This window comes from Ailuropoda melanoleuca, chromosome 2 (genome assembly GCF_002007445.2).
Source record: "Ailuropoda melanoleuca isolate Jingjing chromosome 2, ASM200744v2, whole genome shotgun sequence".
Lineage (NCBI taxonomy): Eukaryota > Metazoa > Chordata > Mammalia > Carnivora > Ursidae > Ailuropoda > Ailuropoda melanoleuca.
The window spans coordinates 2360786-2386330 of record NC_048219.1 but is presented as its reverse complement, the minus strand read 5'-3'; the positions used below and the strand labels follow the sequence as shown (position 1 = coordinate 2386330).

At 58.6% G+C, this 25545-nt stretch overlaps 1 protein-coding gene across 6 annotated transcripts in view; it reads left to right on the top strand.

The window, feature by feature from the left end:
* HSPG2 (heparan sulfate proteoglycan 2) overlaps positions 1–25545 on the top strand; it is a 96720-nt gene that overhangs the window by 56168 nt on the left and 15007 nt on the right. For 4 of the 6 annotated variants that reach the window (XM_034646001.1, XM_034645998.1, XM_034645996.1 and 1 more), the window contains 36 exons: positions 4958–5050; positions 5329–5409; positions 5617–5847; positions 7502–7615; positions 9062–9189; positions 9297–9383; positions 10360–10418; positions 10607–10774; positions 10926–11036; positions 12663–12763; positions 12868–13048; positions 14194–14319; positions 14457–14609; positions 14690–14832; positions 15175–15310; positions 15393–15547; positions 15781–15931; positions 16614–16783; positions 16868–17015; positions 17419–17570; positions 17750–17885; positions 17980–18131; positions 18855–18990; positions 19131–19282; positions 19714–19852; positions 19951–20102; positions 20707–20842; positions 20961–21112; positions 21368–21506; positions 22074–22225; positions 22442–22589; positions 23622–23773; positions 24213–24354; positions 24614–24765; positions 25127–25268; positions 25385–25525. In XM_034646001.1, coding sequence (XP_034501892.1) covers positions 4958–5050; positions 5329–5409; positions 5617–5847; positions 7502–7615; positions 9062–9189; positions 9297–9383; positions 10360–10418; positions 10607–10774; positions 10926–11036; positions 12663–12763; positions 12868–13048; positions 14194–14319; positions 14457–14609; positions 14690–14832; positions 15175–15310; positions 15393–15547; positions 15781–15931; positions 16614–16783; positions 16868–17015; positions 17419–17570; positions 17750–17885; positions 17980–18131; positions 18855–18990; positions 19131–19282; positions 19714–19852; positions 19951–20102; positions 20707–20842; positions 20961–21112; positions 21368–21506; positions 22074–22225; positions 22442–22589; positions 23622–23773; positions 24213–24354; positions 24614–24765; positions 25127–25268; positions 25385–25525 — 5011 coding nt within the window. The remainder of the gene's footprint in view (positions 1–4957; positions 5051–5328; positions 5410–5616; positions 5848–7501; positions 7616–9061; positions 9190–9296; positions 9384–10359; positions 10419–10606; positions 10775–10925; positions 11037–12662; positions 12764–12867; positions 13049–14193; positions 14320–14456; positions 14610–14689; positions 14833–15174; positions 15311–15392; positions 15548–15780; positions 15932–16613; positions 16784–16867; positions 17016–17418; positions 17571–17749; positions 17886–17979; positions 18132–18854; positions 18991–19130; positions 19283–19713; positions 19853–19950; positions 20103–20706; positions 20843–20960; positions 21113–21367; positions 21507–22073; positions 22226–22441; positions 22590–23621; positions 23774–24212; positions 24355–24613; positions 24766–25126; positions 25269–25384; positions 25526–25545) is intronic. The other 2 variants (XM_034646007.1, XM_034645992.1) reach the window with 1 other exon arrangement.

Below are 25545 nucleotides of genomic sequence, written 5' to 3'. Positions count from 1 at the left end.
GCCACATTGCGGTTCAGTGTATGGCCTCTGTCTAAACCCAGCTGTGCCGCTGACCAGCCAATTGCCTTTTGATAAACCTCAGCTCCAGGGCGGCTGGAGGATGAGAGATTGCGCCCGGCACATAAGACGTGCCCTCCTGTCAATGACTATTAGCCTTCGTGCAACAGATAGGTCCTGGGCGAGGCCCTGGAAACACAGGGACAAAGGAGACAGCAGTTTCCAATTTCATCCATTTGCTCCCTCCACCTTCCCTCATGCAGGCTGTCCGCTCTGTGCTTGGCCCTGGGCGTGATTCTAACTCTGATAATAAGGTCGTATTTCTTGAGCTCTCACCTTGCGGGCGCTGTGCTAAGTGCTCGTACAGGTCGTAAATCACCACTCCTGCCCCCGCCCTGTGAAGAAACGAAGGGGACACCCAGAAGGTGGCAGTGCTGGCCTTCAGAGCCAGGTCAGAGGCTGCTCTCGGATACTCCACTGGCCAGAGATGAGCTGTGGTTTGGTGGTGATGGGGAGGGGCAGGGGGCAGCATCCGAGGGGCCGACTCCAGAGCAGCCGGCCCAAGCGGTGTTCCTCAAACGGTCCATGCCACCCAGTGGCGCCCAGGGAAAGACCCCTGCTGGCCGAGGTCAGTGCTCAAACAGATGTGTCCCCTCACCCAGGATCCCAAGGAGGTCAGGGACACAGGAGGGGTGGTTCCCAAGCTGCCCTTCCTTCTTCCTGGGACAAACCCAGGTATCCCAGCCTCCTCCCAAGGCTGACCTTCTAGTCCCTTCTCCCTCTCTGGCTCCTCCCCTTCTGACTTCCCCGTGTTCCTCTCTGCTGCCCTGGCCTGCATGTCACAGATGTCTCTCTCTATCTCTCTCTCTCTCTGACTCCCTCTCTTGGCGTTTCCCTTTGCCCCACAGAGGGAGGCGTATTTTGCACGGGTGCGCTGGGCTCACCAGGTAGGCCCGTGATCTGAGTGGTGTGAAATGGATGTGGCACGGTCATCGTGTTTTTGGATGCTGTCAGTCCCGCATGGAGAGATGGCAAGGTCCCAAGGAAGTGTGGGTCTGCATGACGCCAGGCTGTGCCTGATGGCCCCACAGGCAGGGCACTGGTATGCCCCAGCCCTGCAGTGCCAGGAATTCGAGCTAGGAGGGTGGGTGCCCCATCTGCTCTGTAGTCGGGTCCTGGCGCCTGCTGTCGGTGGCCAGAGTGGTGGCCGAGATGGCAGGGAAACTAACTCGATGCTGAACCACGTGTCTATACCTGGCCCATCAAGTTACCCTGGCACTGCCTCCCCAGCAAGCTCCATTAACCCTCCGTGTGCGTATGCCCCTTCAGCAGCCTGGAGTTAACCCCTGTGTGCCAGCCTGGAGGGGGGAGAGTGCGTCTTCCTCCCCAATCAGTGTGGGCCTTTCTGGCTGCAGTATCCATGGGCAGAGGACACTCCCCGGGGCTCCCACGCTGGGGCCCTGGGAGGTCTGAGGTGGCTTGTGCCCTCCACCCATCAGAACCGCACGTCCCTCTCAGAGGAGCAGTTGCGGACAGCTGTGACAGCTAGGAGGACCATGGGGCCCCCAGAGGGCAGGGGCCGGGCCCAGCGGCTATCACAGGTAACTCAGGGCCGGGACAGGCTGTGTCTGGGGCCCCATGCAGACCAGAGAGTATAGTTCAAGCACGAGCCCTGAGTTGAGCCCCTGGCCTTCCTGAGCCATTTGCCCCCAGCTCAGGCCTCAGCCTAATGCCCAGTCCACTCCAGTGTTGCCCTTGGGAAACATTCCAGAGCTGTGAATGGCTTGGGCTGGCACCATGGGCATGGATGATAAGTGAGGCCTAAGGAGCAGCCTCCCCAGCCACAAAGGCCCCTCGGGCCGCCTCCAGCCACTCTAGCCTGAGCTGGACAGAGCCGTCTGCCTATGTCTTGCTGCCGGGTATCCTCTGTATGGGCTTCTCCCCACAGTCATCTGGGCCCATCCCAGGAGACCCCGCCGGCTCAGGAGGAGCAAGAGGACATCAGGAACAAGGGCCAGAAGGCCAGGCCCTTGCGAACAGTTAGCACAAAAGTAGGCAGCCCACTGGGCCTGCTGCGGCCTGACGGGAGGCGAAGCATCATGGTGTCCTCTCTGTCCCTCTCTGCTCCTTTCCTCTGTCCTCCCTCTCCCGGTCCCCCAGGTGGATGAGGCCCAGAGGCGGATGGATGCCGAGATCTGGCAGCTGCTTTCCAGCTTTGCTGCCCGCCCCCACCCTCCCGCCCCGGGGCTCTTGCCCCATCCCCAGCCGGCAGCTGCTCTGCAAGCAGCCCCGCTTTCTTCCTCCTCCTCCTCAGCTTCTGGGCCTTCCTCAGCGGGCTCTCAGGTATGTGCCAAGGTGCCCGCCGAGAGACCCTCACCCACCGTGTTTTCTAGACGTCAGTTGTTTCTGAACCAACTTCACAAAGCCTGCCATTTCTGCCCACTCCCTCAACTATTATTTACTTCAAATGTCCCTTTATTATTTTTTAAGACTTAATTTTTTTTAAGTAATCTTTACACCCAATGCGGGGCCTGAACCCACAACCCCAAGATCAAGAGTCTTATGCTCCCCTGACTGAGCCAGCCAGGGGCCCCTCAAAGTTCCCTTTAAATCAATCACATACCAACTCATTTGCGCTAGTCATGCATTTTCCAATACACAATACCCACGACATTTTACAATGTTTTCTGGTGTACCCTATAAGTCATCGTGGGGTCCCCAAGAGGCACACAGCAGACACGAGGACACAGCAGCCCAGCCATGCTCCGTGAAAGCAGTGGAGGTGGTGTCTGCGTCCAGGGATGGGGAGCAAGTTGTCCCAAGAGCAGGGCCAGAACTTAAGCCTTGGGCTCGGGGCTTCTATCCCTCCGCCCCCCTGGGCTTCCCTGGAGGGTCTGTGTGTGCGCGTATGCGTGTGTATGTGTCCCTGCCAGGACTGTAGCTGTGCTCTCGTGTTCCCCCACCCCCACCTCTCCTCTTCCCCCCCGCCCCACCCAGCAGCTCTCACCACCTGTCCTTCTGTCCTAGTTCTCTCTCTCCTATGAAGGCTTCTCTCTGCTTCCTGGGAGCCTCTATTATTGGCAGCTGCCCCAAGCCTTCCTGGGGAACAAGGTAACAAGGAGTTGGGGGGTAGCAGGGTATCATCGAATCCCAAAATAGTCGAGAGCCCTTTGTCAAAGCCTCTTATGACACAGACGGGTAAACCAAAGGCCAGAAAGGGAAAGGGACTTGCCTGGGGTCCCACGTGGGGCTGAGACAGTCTCACCCACGAGGCTTTACCCTGTATCCAGATCACTGACCTAGCCCTCAGCTCTGCATCCATTCCTTCGGGGGGCATTAATTTAGCACTTCCCATGCACTATGCTGCATATGGGCAGAAGATGACCCTGGCCTCCCACAGCTCACTGTTCGTCTGGTTGTCGTTCCTGTCACCACCAGCGTCACCCATATCCTTGCTATTACCTTTGGCGTTAATGTTAGGATTAGCATCAGCTCTGTCTTGATCCAAAAACAAGAGTGCGTCTGAAGAATACTTATAATAGGCAGTAAAATATTCAGAGAAGCAGACACAACAGCACGTGGTCCAGGGGGAATGAGACTAAGAAAGATGGGCGAAGGCCGAGGGTCGAGCCAGGAGTCATGAGCTGGCAAGCCTGCAGGCCGGGCGCTCGTGGGCACTCTGCTCAGGGCGGGGTTGTGCACAGCCTGTGTTACTTCGTCTCCGTGCTACCCTTCAAGCTACTTCTTACTGCCATTTCCATCTGAGGAAAGTAGGGCTCAGAGAGGTTAAGTGACTTGTCCAAGGCTATCCAGCCAGGAAAGCTGGACTTGAACTTGAGAGATGGCTCCCTGAGCCACCCTCCTGCACACGCCTGCAGCTTGGCCCTGGATGTGGCAATGAACTTGCCAGCGTCCCAAGCAAGCAGGCAACTAGTTGTTTTGTGGTTATCCAGTTACACCTCTGAGTTCCTTACCTCACTCTGAGCTTGTAGAGAACATTCTCAGGACCGACGTAGCTCACACCCAGCCTGGCATCTAGTCAGTAGGCATTTAATAAGTGCTCACCAACTGCATGAACACATAGGCCAGGCCCGACACACGGGTGTTGATCTGAACACCTGCCCTGGTGGCAGACAAGAGAAAGTCCTGGGACAGAGCCAGGGCCTTGGCTGCCCGGTGAAAGCCCTCAGCAGAAAACCCAAGTCCAGATGGCTTCTATGCAACAGAGGATCTATTGGCTCCCATAACTACAAAATCCAAGGACGCTGGCATCAGGGATGGCTGGGTCCGGGGGCTCCTTGGGACTTTCATCTCAATTGGCATCATTCTCTAGCTTCCAATCTGACTAGTAAAGGGAGTATCTCTGCTCCAGTAGAAACAGAAGATGTGCCAGGTTTTCGTGACCATCCTGCCTGGAGTGGAAGGGAGAGTGGTAGAATACGTACCTTGACCAGACCGGGCTCTTGCCTGCCCTCACACCACATGGCTTCCCTGTAGGACGGAGTTACCTTTAAAGGAAACCAGGGCTACTGTTTGCAGAAAGCGGGGAAATGGAATCCAAGCAGACTAAAACCACCTGTCCGAGAGACAAGACCTCTGAAGGCCCACCCTCAGCCCTACCCCCATGGCTGGGAACTTTTGAACCTTCTGCGGCCTGGCAGTGATGGTCACTCTCAGTACCCCTGTCTACATTATGGGAAGTTTCTTCAAATGGAAAGGGGCTTGAAGCTCATTTGCTGAGTCATCAAACCTACTCAGGGTCCCCACCAGCAGGTCTAAGACTGTGAAGGAACTGAGGGATGTCCTGTCTCCTAGGCAACCAGAGGCCATGCACAGGGGCCTCTGGTTGAAGGGAGGGGACAGCACAGGTGCAAAACCACCTTGAGAGGCTCCGCCCACTGGCCAGTAGGGTCACTGAAGGCAGAGTCAGGCTGTGACTACAGGCCTTGCCTCTTTGCAGGTGGCGGCATATGGCGGGAAGCTGCGATATACCCTCTCCTACACGGCAGGGGCGCAGGGCAGCCCACTCTCCGACCCTGACGTCCAGATCATGGTGAGCACGAGGGTGCCAGCCGGGCGGGCACCTCGGTGTCCTTTCAGCCCAGCACTCTGCTGGCCCACCACGAGCTGGGGGGCAGAGGCACATGCCCCTCCACCCCCACCACCCGGTTAGACGCTACCCAGCTGCTAGGAGAAGGGGGCAGTGAGTGCGTACCTGATTCCTTTGGGCACATGAGCTTGGGAAATCGGAGACGTGGAAGGCTGGTGGAGGTCTCCCCTGTCCCTGAGAGCCCCTTGGTTCCCCTCCCAATCCCGCTGCTCTCTCCCTAGGGCAACAACATCATGCTGGTGGCCTCCCAGCCAGCATTGCAGGGCTCCGAGAGGAAGAACTTTGAGATCACTTTCCGAGAGGTGAGGGGCCCCCAACCCCATCGTGGCTGACCCTCCCCCACAGCCCACCCTGCTTTGGAGCCTGGCTCTGATGCCAGCTACCCCTGCCTATCCCCAGCCAGTGCCTGGAGGCCAGGGGTTCAGGTAGGGGGTGCTGTGGGAATAGTACACGAAGCCTAACACCCCTCACCCACACTTGGTGTTGTCCCCCCTGCCCCCGCCACCCAGGAATTCTGGCGCCGGCCCGACGGGCAGCCGCCCACACGGGAACACCTCCTGATGGCGCTGGCTGACCTGGATGAGCTCCTGGTCCGGGCCACATTCTCCTCGATGCCACTGGCAGCCAGCATCAGCTCCGTCAGCCTGGAGGTGGCTCAGCCCGGGCCCTCCGAGGGACCCCGGGCCCTGGAGGTGGAGGAATGCCGTTGTCCCCCAGGCTACATTGGTTTATCCTGCCAAGTGAGTGTGGCCAACCCCAGGTGCCTCTGCTTTAGTCCAGCTGGGTCAGCAAGCTGGCCAACTGGCGTCTCCGTGGCCTGTGACAACTGCCATAACGGTCATGTCCTGGGTGGTGTCCCGTTTATTCCTCCTGACACCCCTGAGGGATGTGGAATTACCCCTTTGAACAGATTCTTTTTAAATAGAGGTTCTGAAGGGTGAGTGGCTTACCCAAGGGCATCCAGCTACACTCGCCCAGGGCTAAGACCCAGCTCTGGCTCCCAGGGTGCCCTCCAGAGACAGGGAGACAATAGCAGACACGAATTACCCGGGACCAAAGCAGAGCATAGACAGGCCTCAAGGAGGTAAACAGTATGGAGCAGGGTAGGGTTCTGGGCGGGAGGGCAGAATTAGCAGAAGCTCAGAAGGAGGAATGTATGGGGAAGTAGCCTGCGATGCAGAAGGGCCCCCCCCTCCGGAAAGCTGGGGGGGCAGGGTCCACTTCCTTAGGCTCAGAACAAGGCTCCGTTCAGTAGGGAATGCCAAGCTGTGAAGGGAGTGCTGTGATCTGTGCTGGGCCTCAGGAAAATTCCTCTGGCCTGGTGAATGACCCCAGTGGGGGAGAGACGGGGAGTCCTATTTAGAGGGAAGTCAGCGGGGGTGGAACAGAGGGCTGTCAGTTGCAGAGAACCCAATGGCATCCTCCGGGTTTGGCTGGAGGCCGTGCCACCGAGTTTCTAGGCATATAGCAGGTGACCGGTCCACACTGGATGAGTGAGCTTGGAACTGAGGAAGGGGGATGGAGGGAGGGGAGGGGGCAGAGCTGCAATGCCAGGTGGGCGGCCCGAAGGTCGAGTAGGGGACCAGCCAGCTCCCGGACTCAGGAACTCCCCAGTGGAAAGTTCACGTCTCCGCCGTTTCACATCCGTGCACCTTTGCTGTGGCCACAAGAACTTTCAAATCCAAATATATGAACTTCGCATCCTTTGAAGTGAGAAAATTTAACAAATTTTGAAGAAGCCCTGGGGAGGGTAGCATAATCCCGTGTGCACATTTTCTGCAGCAAAGCAACACAGATTTCTAAACATCCCTTTGAAATAGTTGGGGAGGGAGGGCCTGGAGGGGTTTCAAAGGAGGGGTAGTGAATAGAAATTCTTTGTCTTCAGAAGCCATGATTACTCACTTAGGATGTGTAAAAACATCCCCCAGCATATGTGTGCCTCTTTCACTTTATTTACTGAGTATAAAGGTGAAGGTGAAGACCTCCAAGGGATTATTCCAAATCTGGGTCTCCTGAACCTTGTGTTTTCATCAAAGAGTTAAGTTTGTCAGTAGAGACCCTGCCACAATTTTCAGGCACCAAAAGGGCAAATGGAGAAGGGTTCTCCGTTAAGGGTGAACTGCGATTTCAGTAACTCCAGAGTGCCTGGGGTACCAGGAAGGGTGGGGACAGACACGGTCCCAGCTTCCGGAGTGTGGAGAAAGTGAACACAAGGACAGGGAGGAAGGTTCCGGAGAGAGGAGGCTGTTGGGGAGGGGAGCTGGGCCTGGCATTTTCCCAGCCTAGAGCCAATGGGAGCCTAGACTGGACAGATGCTGGAGGGAGAGGATTCTGGTCTGTAGGCTCCAGATGGGACCGCAGTGGAGATAGAGACCAACCCTCCTCTCTCCCCAGGACTGCGCCCCGGGCTACACGCGCACGGGCAGTGGGCTCTACCTCGGCCACTGTGAGCTGTGTGAATGCAACGGCCACTCAGAACTGTGCCACCCAGAGACTGGGGCCTGCTCGGTAAGCTGCACACGGGGCAGAGATTGGTTTGTCGGGGCCTGGGTGGGGCACCGGGGCTGCCTGGGAGGCAGGGAGAGGTGGGCTTGGTAAAGTAGGCCTAGGTCCAGGGGCGAGGTCGTGGAGCGTGGCCTGTGGGACACAGTGCCTGGACCAGCAGTTCTGTGGGGGGGGCAGAATGAGGGAGTAACATCTTTATAAAGAAAACTTTGGTTCCTGCTCTGTCCCTATCACCAGAGTGACACTTGTTCTCTCTGGAGGCATCAGGCTACAGAGACAAGCCAAAAAGAAAGTAAAAATCCCCTATAATCCTACCACCTGGAGGTAATCACTGTCCGCATTAGTGTGGGTGGAACTCTTTTGTTCTTTTTCTGGGCAAATATTTACACATATCAATATGCCTTTTGTTTTACAAATAAACATAGCATCATTGTGTTTGATGATCAGCTTTTTTGCTTACAAGTTCATGAACATCTTTACAGATCATTAAACACTTACTTGTCTGGGAATTTTTCAGAGTGGCATGTGTGTGTGTGTGTGTGTGTGTGTGTGTGTGTGTGTGTGTAGAGCCCCCCAGGGTCAAGGACTGGGTGGTTGACAGACCCACAGCTAAACACAGAGCAAGGAACAGGCTCTGTTAATAAAATAAACATGAACCTCATTGGAGGAGAACAAAACACAACACATATTTTTATGATGAAACATGAATTACAAAGCTCTGTCCCCACCTACCCAGGTGTATACCTTTACTTTTCTGTGATGTTAGAGGTTTTTGGGTAGAAAAATGTAAGGTGTGCAATCAAGGGAGTCTGCTTCTCCCTCTCCCCACCCCCCGTGTTTTCATTCTCTCTCGCTCTTGCTCTCTCTCAAATAAATAAATCTTTTTTTAAAAGTGCAATCAACATCATCCTTTAAAAAAATTTTTTTTTATTGGGGCACCTGGGTGGCTCCATCGGTTGAGCATCCAACTCAGCTCGGGTTGTGGTCTCGGGGTCACCGGATCGAACCCCACATTGGGCTCCGCGCTCAGCACAGGAGTCTGCTTGGGATTCTCTCCGTCTCCCTCCCCCACTGCCCCTCTCACTGCTCACCCATGCTCGCTCTCTCTTTCTCTCAAATAAATAAACCTTTAAAAATTTTTTCGATTAAACTTCGAATTCCAATATGGTTACCATACGGTGATATATTGACCTCATCCTTTTTGATAGCTATGGAGGTGGATGTTAATTTTCATTTACCCGGTTCCTTATTCTGTTTGTTTCCAACATTTTGCTGTTACAAACACCACTGAGGTGAACATCCCGTAGTGAGATCTTTGTGCCATTCTACAATGATTGCTTTAAGATAGGCTCACAAACGTGGAATTTCCAGACCAAGGGATTACAGAATTGTACAGGTTTTGGTAAATGTTGCCAAATGGCGAGCGGCCAACATTCTCGTGCCTTGCAGCAATGCCAGCACAACGCCGCCGGGGAGTTCTGCGAGCTGTGTGCGCCTGGCTACTATGGCGATGCTACTGCGGGGACACCAGAGGACTGCCAGCCCTGCGCCTGCCCACTGACCAACCCGGAGAACATGTGCGTGCCCTCGCTCAAGGCCCAAGGAAGCATTCCCACTGGGGGGCGGAGAGAGCAGGGTGGAGAGTGGGCATCCCATGGCCTGACCTCTGCCTCCCCTATCCCAGGTTCTCCCGCACCTGTGAGAGCCTGGGGGCTGGTGGGTACCGCTGCACAGCCTGCGAACCTGGCTACACTGGCCAGTACTGTGAGCAGTAAGTTTGCAAATAGGATGGATGGGGGGGCTATGGTAGACTCACAGGTGAGAGCCCTGCGTGGTGTTGCCCAGAAAGGTCCCTGCCGGGATCACATCTCTCCCCTGCCCAAAACCCTTCCAAGATTCCCCATTATCCTTGGGCCAAGCCCAAGCTCATCCCACTTTTGACACCCAAACCTACTCAAGGTGACTTCTTGATGTTCGGGTCTTTCCATGTGCTGTTCCCTCTACACAGAACATTCTTCACCGTCAAACCTCCCCTTTCTGGATAACTCCTGTTTAGCCTTCAAAGCTCAGCTTCATTCACTCATTGAGCACGTTTTCATTGAGCATCTACTGTATGCCATGTAGCATGCCAAGGTGTTGGAGATAAAGTGGTGAACAAAACAGATTCAGTCCCAGGCCTCAGGGAGTCTAACACCTGTAATAGAAAACGGGGCAGCAAGCATCATACAAATACATCATTACAGGCAGTGGGGGGTTCTCAGGAGTGCAGTCTGCTCCGAAGGAATGTAACAACTCAGCAGGGCCACCTCTGGGGAGCCCCTTGATTCTCAAGGCTGGATCAGTGCCCCTCGTCTGTGTCTCTCACTCTCATTTACATAGTTTCCATATTGGTTTCCCCATGACTGAGTTCTTTAAGAGCAAGAGTGTCATCGTGTTCACGGTCGTATTTTCGTAACCTAGCGTCGTAGTTGCTTAATAAATGTTTGTTGAATGAGTGTTTCCCTGGAGAGTAAAGGCCTTGTTAACCCCGTTATCCAACCTACTGATGTTGCCCTGTGCTCCCCTTTCTCAGCTCAGTGAGGCTCTGTGTTGGGGCCTCTTTGGTCTCTAAAGTCGTTCCAGAGTTGTGAGCCTCCCCACCCCACACTGGACCTACCCCCATGGGCTACTGGCTCCCCAAGTCCACTGTGAGGCACTGAGTCCCCTGGGGCCTGGAGCCTGACAGAGCTGGGCTTTGCTTCTTGCAGATGTGCTCCAGGTTACGTGGGTAACCCCAACGTGCGGGGGAGCCGGTGCCTGCCACAAGGTAAGTGGGGTCATGACCCCGGGTGAAGGGGATGGGCAAGGCGGTGAGCCTAGGGAGTTTGAGAGCTACTATGTCCAGGGGAGAGAGGGCTGAGGGTGGGCATGCCAGTTCTTTGGGGAGACAGACTCAACACAATGCCGCCTTTTGGGAGCCTCCTCTCCGAACGATCTCTCCTGTCCTTCCTCCAGCAGATGCAGCCCCACTGGTGGTCCAGGTGCATCCGGCTCAGAGCATAGTGCCCCAAGGTGGCTCCCACTCCCTGCGGTGCCAGGTCAGCGGGAGCCCACCCCACTACTTCTACTGGTCTCGTGAGGATGGGCGTCCCATGCCCAGCAGCAGCCAGCAGCGACACCAAGGTACCCGGGGCCCCGGGGCCCTCAGCTCTGTGAGCCACCCTAGCGGGAGGGGAAGCACAGGCCTGTTTACTGGGATCCTGTCCTTACACCCAGGGCCAGGTGGGAGAAGGGGTGTCTTTGCCCTGACGAGCTCCCATCCGCTCCCCACCAGGCTCTGAGCTCCACTTCCCCAGCGTCCAGCCCTCAGATGCCGGCGTCTATGTCTGCACCTGTCGTAATCTCCATCATGCCAACAGCAGCCGGGCAGAGCTGCTGGTCACTGGTGAGTCCCTGCTCCCTGCCTCCCCACACCTGTCTTGCGCGGCTGGACTGTGGACACAGGCAGCGGGCCCGTTCCTCTGCTGGCGAGGGTGGTGGTGCTTGGACAGGGGTGCTGGCCGTGGACACGGAGAGATGATGGAGTAGAGGCTAGTTTTAGAGGCAGGATTGGCAGGACTTGGTTGTAGTCAATGAGGAAGCAAGAAAGGGTAGGCTGATGCCCAGGGGTCTGGACTCCAGCAGGTGGGCAAATGAAATGCCATTACTGCGATGAATAGGGTTGGTGGGAGAATGTCTTCGCTGGGGCTCCCCCAAAGCTGAGTCTGGGATGAGCATGTGCCTGCCAGTGGTTTATTTGGGAGGTGAGGTGGGGCAGGAAAGAGAAGGCATCCCATAAAGGGCACGTTACCAAGCACATTCCCACCGGGAGCCCTTGTTGAATGCAGCCAAAGAAATTCTGGGAAACTCTAGAGTAAAATACGCACCTTGGAGCTACCCCCCCCACCCAGGGCTGATTGACTGAGGCCTCTTCTAGGAGCATCGGGTCCCCTTCATTCTACACCACCTCAGGGGCGGGCACGGTAGTCTCCGGTGGCCTGAGAAGGACCTCAAGCATAGAAATGCAGCAGCTGGCAGAAGTCAGGCAGGCGGGCTCTGAAGTGACAGGGCAAGGGGACGTGGGCAGGGCGCCAGCAGCACCTGCTACAGACAGGTCAGAGGGCTTCACAATGTTGGTTTGGGACTTGTTGACCTTCGAGGTATTTGAGAAAACATCTAAGCAGGTACATCAGGCAGACATTTGGGGATGTGAGTCTGATGTTCAGGAAAGAGGCCCTGGCAGAGAAATGAATTCGAGAACTATTGGCATAGAGATGGTGTTGAAAGCAAATATAGACAACGTTGTCAAGAGTCTTGACTCTGAAGGAAGGCCAAGAAATGGGGCAGTAGCTGAGGAGAGTATCAGGTCAAGGGAGTGTTTTTGAAGGTAGAAAATTCTAGAATGATCCATGGAGGGAGAGAGAGGAGGGACTGATGTAGTAAGAGAGAGCACAGCCCCGGGAGGAAGTCCTTGGGAGGGGATGAAAGGACAGAACGGGGCTGGGTGATGGGAGGGGAGGATCTCATCCCGCGGGGACCAGGCAGAAGCGAAGGCGGGTAGGTTTGGGAAGATGGGCAAAGTCCTGCTTAGTAGTTTCAGTTTCCTCAGTGAGTGTGAATTGAAGCCCCTAGCTGTGGAAGTGGAAGGGGATGAGGGCGGGTGGAGAGGTTGGCAGGAGGTGAGAAATCTTTGGGGAGGATGGGAACTCCAGCCAGACAGAGGAGCCCAGCTGGAGCAAAGCAAGAAGTGTTAAGAGCGGTTTTGTGGTCTGTGATCCTGAAGTGGAGCCTGGTGGACTCATGGCATGGTGCTGTCTGATCACAGCCCGTGGCTGCTCAGTGCCCGCAGCAAGAAGGTGGACTGTGGGGTTGAGCCAGGATGAGGGAGGGAGGCACCAGGGAACACAGTGGAATCGAAGCTAGCCTGGGAAGGGAGCACCTCCCAGACAGGAGGATGGAGAGAGAGAGAAAGTGGCCACAGGACAAGGGCGGGGCCAGCATCCAGCTCACGGGGGTCCTCCTGTCCCCTCAGAGGCTCCAAGCAAGCCCATCACAGTGACGGTGGAAGAGCAGCGGAGCCAGAGCGTGCGCCCCGGAGCCGACGTCACATTCATCTGCACGGCCAAGAGCAAGGTGGGCAGAGCAGGGCCTGGACCTCAGGGAGGGAAGCCCCGCCTTCTGGTGTCTCCCGGCTTCACCTCTGACCTCCAGTCCATCCCCCCCGGCCCCGCCCACAGTCTCCGGCTTACACCCTGGTTTGGACCCGCCTGCACAACGGGAAGCTGCCGGCCCGTGCCATGGACTTCAACGGCATCCTGACCATTCGCAACGTCCAGCCGAGTGACGCGGGCACCTACGTGTGCACCGGCTCCAACATGTTCGCCATGGACCAGGGCACAGCCACGCTGCATGTGCAAGGTACACGGGGCATTTCATGCCTGGCCCACCCCCCACACAGCCTTCCCCCGTGCCCGCCAGGACCAGCGACCATGTCTTCATTCAGCTGACAGTTCGTGAACATCCACGAGGTGCTAGGTCCTGGCCAGACTGAAGAAATGGGGGAGGAGACAAACAAGAGCTCTGCCCTCCTGCACTGCAGGTTCTTTCATGGTTTTTTAAAAAAGATTTTATTTATTTGACAGAGAGAGAGCGCACAAGTAGGGGGAACAGCAGGCAGAGGGAGAGGGATATGCAGGCTCCCCGCCGAGCAAGGAGACTGACCCTGGGATCATGACCCAAGCTGAAGGCAGATGCTCAACTGACTGAGCCACCCAGGCTCCCTGCACCACGGGTTCTGATAGAGATACAATAAGCCTGGGAACAGATGAACAAGCAGCGTAATTCCACATGGTGACAGGGCTGGGATAGGAATAGACAGTGAGGCAGGAGAAGGGTGGCTACTCTCCGCGGGGTGTTCAAGCTGGGCCTCTCTGAGAAGGTGACATCTGGGCTGAGAGCTGAAGGAAGAAAAGGTGTTCAGCCACTTGAAGAGCTGGCGGAGTGTTCTTGGTGGAGGAAGCAGCATGTGCAAAGGCCCTGAAGCAGGAACATTTTGATGTGTTTGAGCATCAGCAGGGCCAACGTAGCTGGAGCGATGGAAGGGGGGGCAGGTGAGGGGTACCGGGGTGCCTCAGTCGGTGAAGCATCTGTCTTTGGCTCAGGTTAGGATCCCGGAGTCCCAGGATCAAGCCCCAAGTCGGACTCCCTGCTCAGCAGGGAGCCTGCTTCTCCCTCTCCCTTGCTCCTCCCCCTGCTTGTGTGCTCTCTCTCTCTCTCTCTCTCTCTCAAATAAATAATTTTTTTTTTAAAAGTGGGGGGTGGTAAGTGAGGAACTTGAAGATGTGAGCCGAGGTGGATCAGAGCAGGAGTTCGGAATTTACCCCAAAAGCTCTAGGGAGCCACGGACGGGCCTGAAGTGGGGAGGCATGAAGATCCCATGGATGCTTTCAAAGCTCCCTGTGGCCACTCCGTGAACAGCCACAGGGGGCTTGAGTAGAGGCAGAGAGAGCAGCAAGGGGGACGCTCCCCACCCTGACCGCATACTCCCTCTCCTCCCCCGTCAGCCTCGGGCACCTCGTCCGCTCCCGTGGTCTCCATCCACCCGCCTCAGCTCACCGTGCAGCCTGGGCAGCTGGCCGAGTTCCGCTGCAGCGCCACAGGGAACCCCGCGCCCACACTTGAGTGGACAGGTGAAGTCATGGCAGGACCCGCCGCTCCTGGAGGTGGGGGGTTGGTCAGGGGCCGGACTTGAGGCTGTGGGGTCTGCCAGCCAGGGGATCCGGCAGTGCCAGTCCCGGTGGGTGCTGACCCCACCTCTCTCCGTCAGGGGGCCCTGGGGGCCAGCTCCCTCAGAAGGCACAGATCCACGGCGGCATCCTGCGCCTGCTAGCTGTCGAGCCCTCGGATCAAGCCCAGTACCTGTGTCGTGCCCATAATAGCGCCGGGCAGCACGTGGCCAGGGCTGTGCTCCACGTGCACGGTGAGGGGACAGGGCTGAGGGCGGAGCTTGGGAGCACCTGGGCGGTCCAGAGGGATGTTCTCACGGGGTTCTGTGTGCAGGGGGCAGCGGGCCCAGGGTCCAGGTGAGTCCAGAGAGGACTCAAGTACACGAAGGCCGCACCGTCAGGCTGTACTGCAGGGCCGCGGGGGTGCCCAGCGCCACCATCACCTGGAGGAAGGAAGGGGGCAGCCTCCCCCCACAGGTGAGGAGATCCGTCTGGGCCAGGCTCGCGGTCTCAGCAGAGTCCTGCCACCTTCACTTCCCACCTTCCCACCTCCACTTCTTCCCCTGTTTCCTCTCCACCTGGTTTTCCTCACTTCCAGAATGACAGCCTGCTCAGACCTGCTGTCGGGCGTACCCTGGCAGCTAGCAGCTGTCGGCCTCTTACTTGGCGACCTGGCTGTGCCCTCTGTGTCCTGCTGGGCCCTAGTATTGGCTCTGTGCTTGCCTCTACCTTTCATGCCCCCCTACCCACCCTCGCTGGCTAGCCCTCACCAGGCCGCCTCGCCCCCTCGGGCGGCTGACCCTTCTCACCGTGTGGCAGGCCCGGTCCGAGCGCACAGACATCGCCACGCTGCTCATCCCGGCCATCACGGCTGCCGACGCCGGCTTCTACCTCTGCGTGGCCACCAGCCCCGCGGGCACTGCGCAGGCCAGGATCCAAGTGGTTGTCCTTCCAGGTGCGGGGCCTCTGGGGACTGAAGGAGTGGGGAGGGCAAAGCAGGGCTCCCCAAGGCTGACTCAATCCCCCTCTGGCCCCAGCCTCAGGTGCCAGCTCCCCACCAGTCAGGATTGAGTCCTCATCACCGTCTGTGACTGAAGGCCAGACGCTGGACCTCAACTGTGTGGTGGCAGGGCTAGCCCACATCTCCATCACGTGGTACAAACGAGGAGGCAGCCTGCCTCCCCACAGCCAGGTATGCGGGTCCCTGAGCCTGTGGCAGGGCACCTGGATGTGGTCCTTCACACAGCCCCGATGCTCTCCACAGGCAACAGCCAGCCCTGATTTCCCTCCTTCTCCGGCTTCTGTCATGCGGTAGCTCAGAGCCGAGCTGGGGAGAGCTTGATGAATGACTCACCAAGGCTCAGAGGGAGTGGTGACTACAGCCCACCCCCAGTCGTCACATCCCTCTGTCCCACCCTGTCCCAGGTGCACGGCTCCCGGTTACGGCTTTCCCGGGTTTCACCAGCTGATTCTGGAGAATATGTATGCCGAGTGGAGAACGAGTCAGGCCCCAAGGAGGCCTCTATCATCGTCTCTGTCTTCCACAGCACCCACTCAGGTCCGAGCTACACCCCAGGTGAGGAGGGTCCCCCCACTGTTCCCAGGGAAGGTGCCAGTGGTCTCCATGGTAACCTCAGGACAAGAGGGGGCGCTCTAGGCAGGCTCTGGGGATGTGAGGGGACCGACGGTGAGGATAAGGTTGACCTGGCTTACCTGGGGCCTCATGGTGAGGATACTGTTTCAGGTTTTGCCAGGAAGTGGCAGAGTCAGGATTAAGCTGAGCTGGGAGTCAGGCCAACCTGGATTTAAATCCTCCCTCTACCCTTTATCAGCCTTGAACTAAGTTATGTCACATTTTAGGGTTAGTTCCGTCATCTGTGAAATGGGGACAATAGCACTGTCATGTGGTGTGAGCAGATGACAAACACTGTCTAGAAGAGAGTTATGATGTAACTGTCTGCATCTGTTGACCCGGCCTGGGCACTGGAGGGCTTTGGTTGCCCGCCGGCCAAAGCAGCTCATCACAGATCAGGAAGTCATAGGTGGACAAATGGGCCTCAAATTCGAATTTGGAGGTGGGTGAGGGATGGAGGGGCCTGACTGACCGTGCTGAGGTAGAAAAGCCTGGTCCCAGCCTTAGAAAGGCTTCCCATCTGCCCTCCCAAGCTAGGGCCTGGTGCTGTCCCAGGGCGCTCTGCCCCAGGGCTATGGGACTGGGGCTCGGGAGCCCAGGCCCCTTACTGGTTCCTCTGTGTCAGCTCCCGGAGGAGCCCCAGCTCCGGGCGGCTCCCAGCCCATCCGCATCGAGTCCTCCTCCTCCCACGTGGCTGAAGGGCAGACCCTGGACCTGAACTGCGTGGTGCCCGGGCAGGCCCACGCCCAGGTCACGTGGCACAGGCGCGGGGGCAGCCTCCCCGCCCGGCACCAGGTACAGCAGCCCCTAGGACCAGCCTGCTGGAGGGGTGGAGAGGGCACCTCCGGCCCCCTTCCAACCCTCCCTGTTTGCACTCAGACCCATGGCTCGCTGCTGAGGCTACACCAGGTGTCCCCAGCCGACTCAGGCGAGTACGTGTGCCGCGTGGTGCTTGGCTCCGGGCCCCTGGAGACCTCTGTCCTGGTCGACATCAAGGCCTCTGGTTCGCCTGCAGGCTCCATCCCTGGTGAGTAACTGCCAAGGACAGGGCACACAGGAGGGGCTGAGGGCCTTCCGAGGTGCTGAGGTCCTAGCAACTCTGCCTGCCATTGGGAGGGTGGGAGCAGGAGCTGGCGACTGCGCTTCTCTGAGTGACGCGCCATCTTCTGGTCACTTTGCTCTGGCCGCACAACTGCCTCCTCTTTCTCTCCCCCAGCCTCACCTACCCTCTTCTCCCCCACTTCCTTGCTCCCTTCTGCAAGGCTTGGCCCCTGCCCTGGCCCTCTGCTCAGGGCGGCTCAGCTGAGGACATCAAGCCCAGGCCACCAAACCCCCAAACACACGAGAGCTTGGCCAGACTGGCTCTGAGGTGGACCCTTCTAGCCCTCTCTCCTGGGGGGCGCGTGCTACCTTTGCTTCTTTCCCCACAGCCCCAGGACCTGTCCCTCCCGTCAGGATCGAGTCCACATCCCCCACAGTAGCCGAGGGGCAGACCCTGGATCTGAGCTGTGTGGTGGCAGGGCAGGCCCACGCCCAGGTCACGTGGTACAAGCGAGGGGGCAGCCTCCCTGCCCGACACCAGGTGCGCCATGGCAGAAAGGTGGGAGGGGCTGGCCAGGCTGAGCTCCGGGTAGTGAGTTGAGGGGGTCCTGGCCCCTGAGTTGAGCGGCTGGCCGTTCCCAGCTCAGAGGAGCAGCGTGGAGGGGCACCTGCTAGGCTGTGGGAAGCCCCACTCTCACACCCCTGCCCCTGGCTGCCCAGGTCCGCGGCTCCCGCCTGTACATCTTCCAGGCCTCGCCAGCTGATGCGGGCGAGTACGTTTGCCGGGCCAGCAATGGGATGGAGGCTTCCATCACAGTCACAGTAACCAGGACGCAGGGGGCCAACTTCGCCTACCGTGAGTGGGGCCGCCAAGCTGGGCTGGGACAAAGATGGGTAGGCGGGGGCAGCTGTAGAGAACTGGAGTGACCGGGGACCATCTTCTCCCCCAGCTCCGGGCAGCTCCCAGCCCATCCGCATCGAGTCCTCCTCCTCCCATGTGGCTGAAGGGCAGACCCTGGACCTGAACTGCGTGGTGCCCGGACAGGCCCATGCCCATGTCACATGGCATAAGCGCGGGGGCAGCCTCCCCGCCCGACACCAGGTACTGTCCTGGAAGATGGGCAGGCCAAGAAGGGGACGGGAGGGAGGCCCTGGGTGCTGGAGGTCAAGGATAGAGGCTGGCTCCTCGGAGTCAGGGAAAGCCTTGGAGCCCGTCACACAGGTGTCTAGTGCAATGGTTAGAACCCAGACTCTAGGACTGGCCGGCCTGGGCGTGAATGCTGCCCCCACCGCTTACCAGCTTGTGCCCTTGAGCGGGTTTCTTAACCTCTCTGTGCCATACCTTCAGCGTCTGTAAAATGCTATCTGTCTTACAGAATTGTCTTCAGGGTGAAGGCACTTAACATATGTCCAGAGCGCTCCGAGCTCTGGCAGGTAGAAATCGCTGAGCTGTTGTTCCCGTGATACTGTGGTTAATCTTACTGTGTTTTATGGAGTTCAGGTGCTATCAACTGCAAGACACACTGTTAGTTTTTATACCGCTAAGGAAACAAAGCTGCCACTTGCGATTGTAAAACTATTCACTGTAAGACATGTCTTGATTTCAGAGGCATTAAAAAGTGTGTCTTAGAATCGATGGAAGGTGGTATTAGCCCAGTTCACCATGGCTCCTCCTGGCCACCTCGTACTCTTGGGACAAGTCTCTCCCTAAGCAGGATGGAGCTGATGGTCAGGCCCCAGGGGTCAGAGGGCAAGGCAGACATGCAGGTTATGGGCTCAGGGGTCCCATGAGGGCCCCCTCTGAGCTCACCTCCATTCCGGCCAGACCCACGGCTCACTGCTGAGACTACACCAGGTGTCCCCAGTTGACTCGGGCGAGTATGTGTGCCGCGTGGTGGGTGGCTCGGTGCCCCTGGAGGCCTCTGTCCTGGTGACCATTGAGCCTGCAGGCTCTGTACCTGGTAAGCAGTGTGGGGGGTGAGGCAGGGCTAGGGGCCCAGCAGTGGGAGATACTGGCAGGATCCCACGAGACCAATAGCCCTTACCTTCACTCACAGCCCCCCTCCTAGCCAGGGATTGACCCTCTGCCCTCTGTCCCCAGCACTGGGGGTCATCCCTCCTGTCCGGATCGAGTCATCCTCCTCCCACGTGGCTGAAGGGCAGACCCTGGACCTGAACTGCCTGGTTGCTGGGCAGGCCCACGCCCAGGTCACGTGGCACAAACGCGGGGGCAGCCTCCCTGCTCAGCACCAGGTAGGAGGCATGGAGCTAAGGGGGAACCTGAAGGACCCTGGTGACTACAGAGGGAAGCACACAGGCTTTGAATTCAGGCATATCTGAGTTCAGACACTGTACTGCCACTTTGCCTGCTGTGTAACTTTAGGCCACTCATTTGACCTCCCCAATCCTCAGTGTCCTCCTCCGGCAAGTGGGCTCACACTGCCTACCTCCCCGGCCCCATCACATGTCAGTGAATGTTGGTCACCCACTTCTTTTCATTGGACCCAGTCCCGACACGGGGGCAGGGGAATCAACTGGTCATGAATGGTGGTCTTTCCAGGAAGAACTCCTCTCTAGTCCAGTTGACCGGACCGGGCTGGGAGCAGGGCCAGGGAAGGGAGCAGGAGCCTGGCTGGGAGCCCCAGGGCCTGACTCTGAGCCTGACTTCCTCCTGCTCTGCCCAGGTGCATGGCTCAAGGCTGCGCCTGCCCCAGGTGACCCCGGCCGACTCTGGGGAGTATGTGTGCCGCGTGGTGAGCAACTCGGGCACCCAAGAAGCCTCGGTCCTCGTCACCATCCAGCAGCGCCTTGGCCCCTCCCACCGTGAGTATCTCAGGGGTCATAACAAACAGTGGGGGGGCCACTAGGGCCACTCCAGCCTCAGCGGCTCCCACACCCTGCCTCCTGTCTCACCCTCCCAGCCCAGGGTGTGGTGTACCCCGTCCGCATCGAGTCGTCCTCGGCCTCCCTGGCCAATGGACATGTCCTGGACCTCAACTGCCTGGTGGCCAGCCAAGCCCCCCACACCATCACCTGGTATAAGCGTGGAGGCAGCCTACCCAGCCGGCACCAGGTATGAGGCATTGGGTGGGGGCGCTAAAACTGGGCACACTGGCCCTGACCGGATTCAGGAGGGCTGTCAACGTCTTTTCTGTGCTCATTTAGTCCTTCAGCAAACATTGAGCATTCTTACTCGATGGGCTCACTACTGCCCCAATTGGATCCCATCTTTTAACAGAACATTCTAGGATTTACTCACTCACCGAATGTCCCTGAGACTCTGCTCCAGGCCAAGTCTGGGCCTGGCACTCACTAAAGATTCCAAGTGGAATGAAGCGGTGCCTAGCCTCAGGAGCTCATAGACTAGCAGACGAGGCCGACATGCCATGTGACAGCAGTGTAATAGAAAGCACAGCAGGGCACTGCGGTGACTGTGGAGTCACCAGGGATGGCCTCAGCAGGCTTTTGGCCCAGGTGACCGGTGAGAACAGTACAAAGGCTAGAGGCACTGTCCACCCCAGCCCAGAGCCTCAGGAAGGCTGCTGAGGGAGTGCTGAAGGACGCCCAGGTGGCGGCCAGCCCAGGCAAGGCCACGAGGCTCCTAGGGTCCAGGGCAGTAGCACCCACAATGCGGAGGTATTGCCCCCACCCACTGACTGACACGTGCTCCCCCTCAGATCGTGGGCTCCCGACTCCGGATCCCCCAGGTGACACCTGCCGACTCGGGCGAATATGTGTGTCACGTCAGTAATGGTGGCGGCTCCCAGGAGACCTCACTCATCGTTACCATCGAGGGCAGTGGCTCCTCCCATGGTGAGAGGGCACAGGGCAGGCAGTCCAGGCAAGTGAGTGTGGGGGGAGGCAGACAGGGCCCTAGCACCATCACTGTTTCCTGACTCTGGCTGTGTGGCCCGTCCATCTCTGTCTCCAGTGCCCAGCGTCTCCCCACCAATCAGGATCGAGTCCTCATCCCCCACAGTGGTTGAAGGGCAGACCTTGGATCTGAACTGTGTGGTCGCCGGGCAGCCCCAGGCCACCATCACGTGGTACAAGCGTGGGGGCAGCCTTCCTGCCCAACACCAGGTACAGAGTGGAGCTGGGACCACGAGGGCAGAACCCCTGCCTGCCGGGGCAGACATTGTGGGGACAGACCCCACAGGCAAAGAACTGGAAGTGAAGCCCTCGCTGGCAGTCCTGGGGCAATCCTCCTTCCTGCCCTGGGTAGACAGAGGGTGGCCTCGGCAAGTCTGATGAGGGAGGCCAGGGAGGAGGCCTGAACCAGCTGGTGACTTCTTGGCCCTTGGACCCCTCTCCTGCTCCTTCCCCATCTGCCCCCAGGCCCACGGCTCCCGCCTGCGGCTGAACCGCATGTCTGTAGCTGACTCCGGCGAGTACGTGTGCCGGGCCAACAACAACATCGATGCCCAGGAGGCCTCCATCATGGTCTCAGTCTCCCCCAGTGCCAGCAGCCCCTCCGGTGAGTCTGACAAAGGCCCGGGAAGGGACCAGGAGACACAGGAAATGGTGCTCCCTGGGGAGTCGGCAGTCAGAGCTGTCCCGTGAGGGTGGCAGTCCAGGGCAAGGGCTCTGCAGCAAGGTGCTTGGGTTCGAATCCTGCCTGTGCCACTAAGAGACTTGAGGGACTTCCTCTCCTCCCTCGGCTTCGTTTTCTCAGCAGCAGCGTGGGGATGCTGGTCATTCCAGCCCCACATTGCTGTCACTATGGTGACCACTGGCCAAACGTGGCAATGACAGTTGAAGTTTAACATTCACGTCATCACGTTTCGAGAGCTCCAAAGCCGCACGCAGCTAGCAGCCGCCGTCATGGGCGGTGCAGAGGAGAGAGTGTTTCCATGGTCAAAGGAAGTTCATGAATTCTGTGAGGAATAAACGAGTTCACACACACACAGTGTTTCCAAGGGTGCCTGGCATGCTGTGAGCGCTTAGTAGGCGTTAACTGTTGTTACTACCTTGGGCGACAGGGGTGTCTATGGCTGAGGCTCCTACCACCCCAGTCGTTCCCAAATCGCTTCTGTGCCCGCAGTCCCTGGCGGTGCTGTGCCCATCAGAATCGAGTCCTCTTCCTCCCACGTGGCCGAAGGGCAGACCGTGGACCTGAATTGCGTGGTCCCTGGACAGGCCCACACCCAAGTCACGTGGCACAAGCGTGGGGGCAGCCTCCCCACTCACCACCAGGTATGGAAGTTGAGGGGCTGGACGTGGTGGGAGGACTGCTGAATGTGGAGGCCCTGGCTGGTGGCCCTTCCCCCAAGATCTACTCAGGAAGAAAGCGTGGGAGCCCCTGGGGGCACAGGGCCTGCCCAGGTCAGAGGTTAGATCTTGGCCCCAGCCTTCCAGGATCCTGGCTGCTCTCTCACTCTGCTCCTGTTTCCCCGGCCTGCCCCGGCTTAGACCCACGGCTCCCGGCTGCGGCTGTACCAGGTGTCCCCAGAGGACTCGGGCGAGTATGTGTGCCAAGTGGTGAGCGGCTCAGGCCCCCTGGAGGCCTCAGTCCTGATCAACATCGAGGCCTCTGGCTCTAGCGCTGTTCCTGTCCCTGGTGAGGATTCCTGTGTTGGGGCTAGGAGGCTGGAGAAGGGAGGTGGCCGGGGAGAACCAGCAGGCAGAGGTTGGGAGCCAGGTCAGGTGGGATGTCTAGGGCCCGAGAACCAGATTTGGGAGCCTGGCCTATGTGGGCTGGAGGCCCAGCTCCTCTGTCCACACTGAGATGTTGCACAAGGGACTCTGTGCCTCACCTTCCTCCTCTGTGAAGTGGGGAGAGCAGAACTCTCGCAACAATACGGGTGTTCCCTAAAGGCTGGAACTGCACCTCTGTGGGTACATGAGGGTGATCTGGAGAGGAGGCCCTGATGAAAATCTTTCGCATTAGCGGGGGTATATTAGAGAAAAACAGCCACATACAAAACCTGCCATGGTTAATCATTGCCTGTGATGGGGCTAAGTATTTACCGGTTCTGTTAAGTGAATCAATTGACAGGAAAACGTGAGTAATTACTATGTGGCTGTAGCAGATGCGATCATAGTGTGGGAAGCGCTAAGTGATAAATGTGGTCTAGCATTTACGAGATGCTGGGCCCTGTTCTGTTTATGTGTTTAACCCATTTCATCCTCGCGATAACTGTTTGAGGTTGGTGTGACTGTTCTCCCCATTTTACGGATGGGAAACTGAAACACGAAGAGGTGAAGTCACTCTTCGAGGGTCCTACAGCTAATACATGGCAGACCTGGGTTTTGAACCCAGGTAGTCTGGCCCCAGAGTCTGGGTTCTTAGGCACGCATTGCTCAAGTTTGAGAAAAACAAGTGACCTGTATGGAGGTGCCTGGCCCTGGGCCCTGGCCACCGGTGGTGCTGGGAGCACAAGAGGAAATAGTGGGGCCATGGTCTGGGGCGTGCCATTTACCCCAGGCCAGCCCAGCTGCCCCAGGCTTCAGAGGCAGTGGGGGGGCGGGATCAAGGCCATCTCTCCGTATGGGGTCTGGCCCCTGGTCTGAACATCTGGGCACCCAGGAATCGGGACTGAGGGCAGAGGGATGGGAGTTCCAGCTTACTGACCTCCTCCTGTGCCCCCAGCCCCAGGCGGAGCCCCGTCCATCCGCATTGAGACCTCCTCTTCCCACGTGGCCGAAGGGCAGACCCTGGATCTGAACTGCGTGGTCCCTGGACAGCCCTACGCCCAGGTCACGTGGCACAGGCGCGGGGGCAGCCTTCCTGCCCGGCACCAGGTACGGGGGCTGGAGAAAGCAGGATGTGGGCACTCCCCACCCCACCCCACCCCACCCCTGCCCAATAGTCCTGCCTCATTCTAGTCAGGAGGGAAGGTGGCTCCAACATCCAGGGCTTCGGGAAAATTGCAGCAGGAGATCACTGGGAGTCAGGAGGTCAAGAACAAGCTGGGCACAGCAGAGCCACCCCAGGCCTCCCAGTACCTGGGTGCAATTAAAAAAAGGCACCTGTTACTCAGGATGTTTGTCCTACCACAGAAAAGTCATAAACATACTTGGCAGTGTCTAAGGTCTCAGGGGGTCGCCCTGCACGGGATCCAGCCCTCACAACCAAACGTGACAGTCCTGGGGTGTACGTACCAGAGGGCTTGGGCATCTGAAGGCCGTGGCTGCCAACCCCCCAGCTCACTGTCCCCGCCCTTGCCCTGATGCTGGCCAGGTCCACGGACCCCTGCTGAGGCTGAATCAGGTGTCCCCGGCTGACTCTGGAGAGTACTTGTGCCGAGTGACCAGCGGCTCAGGCACCCTGGAGGCTTCTGTCCTTGTCACAATTGAGGCCTCCAGCCCAGGCCCCATTCCTGGTGAGTGACAGGAGCAGGGGGTGATGCTGGGACACAGGCTCGGGGAATCCCTTCCTGGTCTTGCTCTCTTCCCTGCGTTTCCAGCAGGGCTCTGGCTCTCTGCTCCACGAAGGTCCTCCAGCCCCTCCCCCCAACCACGGGGGACCAGCCCTGGGTCTGGGTGGCATGAGCCCATGGCATCTTGTCACTGCCACCACCTTCAGTCCCTGCCTTCCTCCCCGGGAGCCTTGCCCTTCTCACCCACTCCCTGTGCCCCCAGCCCCGGGACTGGCCCAGCCCATCTACATTGAGGCCTCCTCCTCCCACGTGGCCGAAGGACAGACCCTGGACTTGAACTGCGTGGTGCCCGGGCAGGCCCACGCCCAGGTCACGTGGTACAAGCGTGGGGGCAGCCTCCCCGCCCGGCACCAGGTACAGGGGCCCGATGGGGAGCATTCCAGGGCAGGCAGGGTTCAACCTGCATTTGCTTTCTGCACGGCAAACATGCACAGCCCAGGGGATGGCATAGCTTTGGGAGTAGAGCTGCTCAGCGGAGGAGGGACCTGGGTGCTCTGGCCCCGCTGCTGAGTTGTCCCCGAGGCAGCTTCCTCCTCCATAAAGCAGGCTGGTGGGACATGGAGGATCCGGGAGATGAAGCTCCCTCGTCACTCCCAGCTGGAGCCCTGAGCTCCTGGGACGCAAGGGAGGACTGGGCCACTGGCCCCGCGGGCTTGGGGACTCGCCCGGACCCCAGGGCTTTGGCGTGATGGCTGTCCCCTCCTCGCTACCGCAGACCCACGGCTCCCAGCTGCGGCTCCCCCACGTCTCCCCTGCCGACTCGGGCGAGTATGTGTGCCGCGTGGCCAGCGGCTCAGGCCCTGAACAGGAGGCTTCCTTCACAGTCACCGTCCCACCCAGCGCGGGGTCCTCCTACCGTGAGTGTGGCAGACGCCACGGGCGGGGGGTAGAGGGGAGACCACGGAGCTGAGGCAGGGGGGTCATGCCAAGCCGGCCCTCCCGAGCCCAGCCCCCTGCCTGCCTCGTCCCGCAGGCCTCAGGAGCCCCGTCATCTCCATCGACCCGCCCAGCAGCACTGTGCAGCAGGGCCAGGACGCCAGCTTCAAGTGCCTCATCCACGAGGGGGCAGCGCCCATCAGCCTCGAGTGGAGAACTCGGAACCAAGAACTGGAGGGTGAGGCGGGGGCGGGGGGT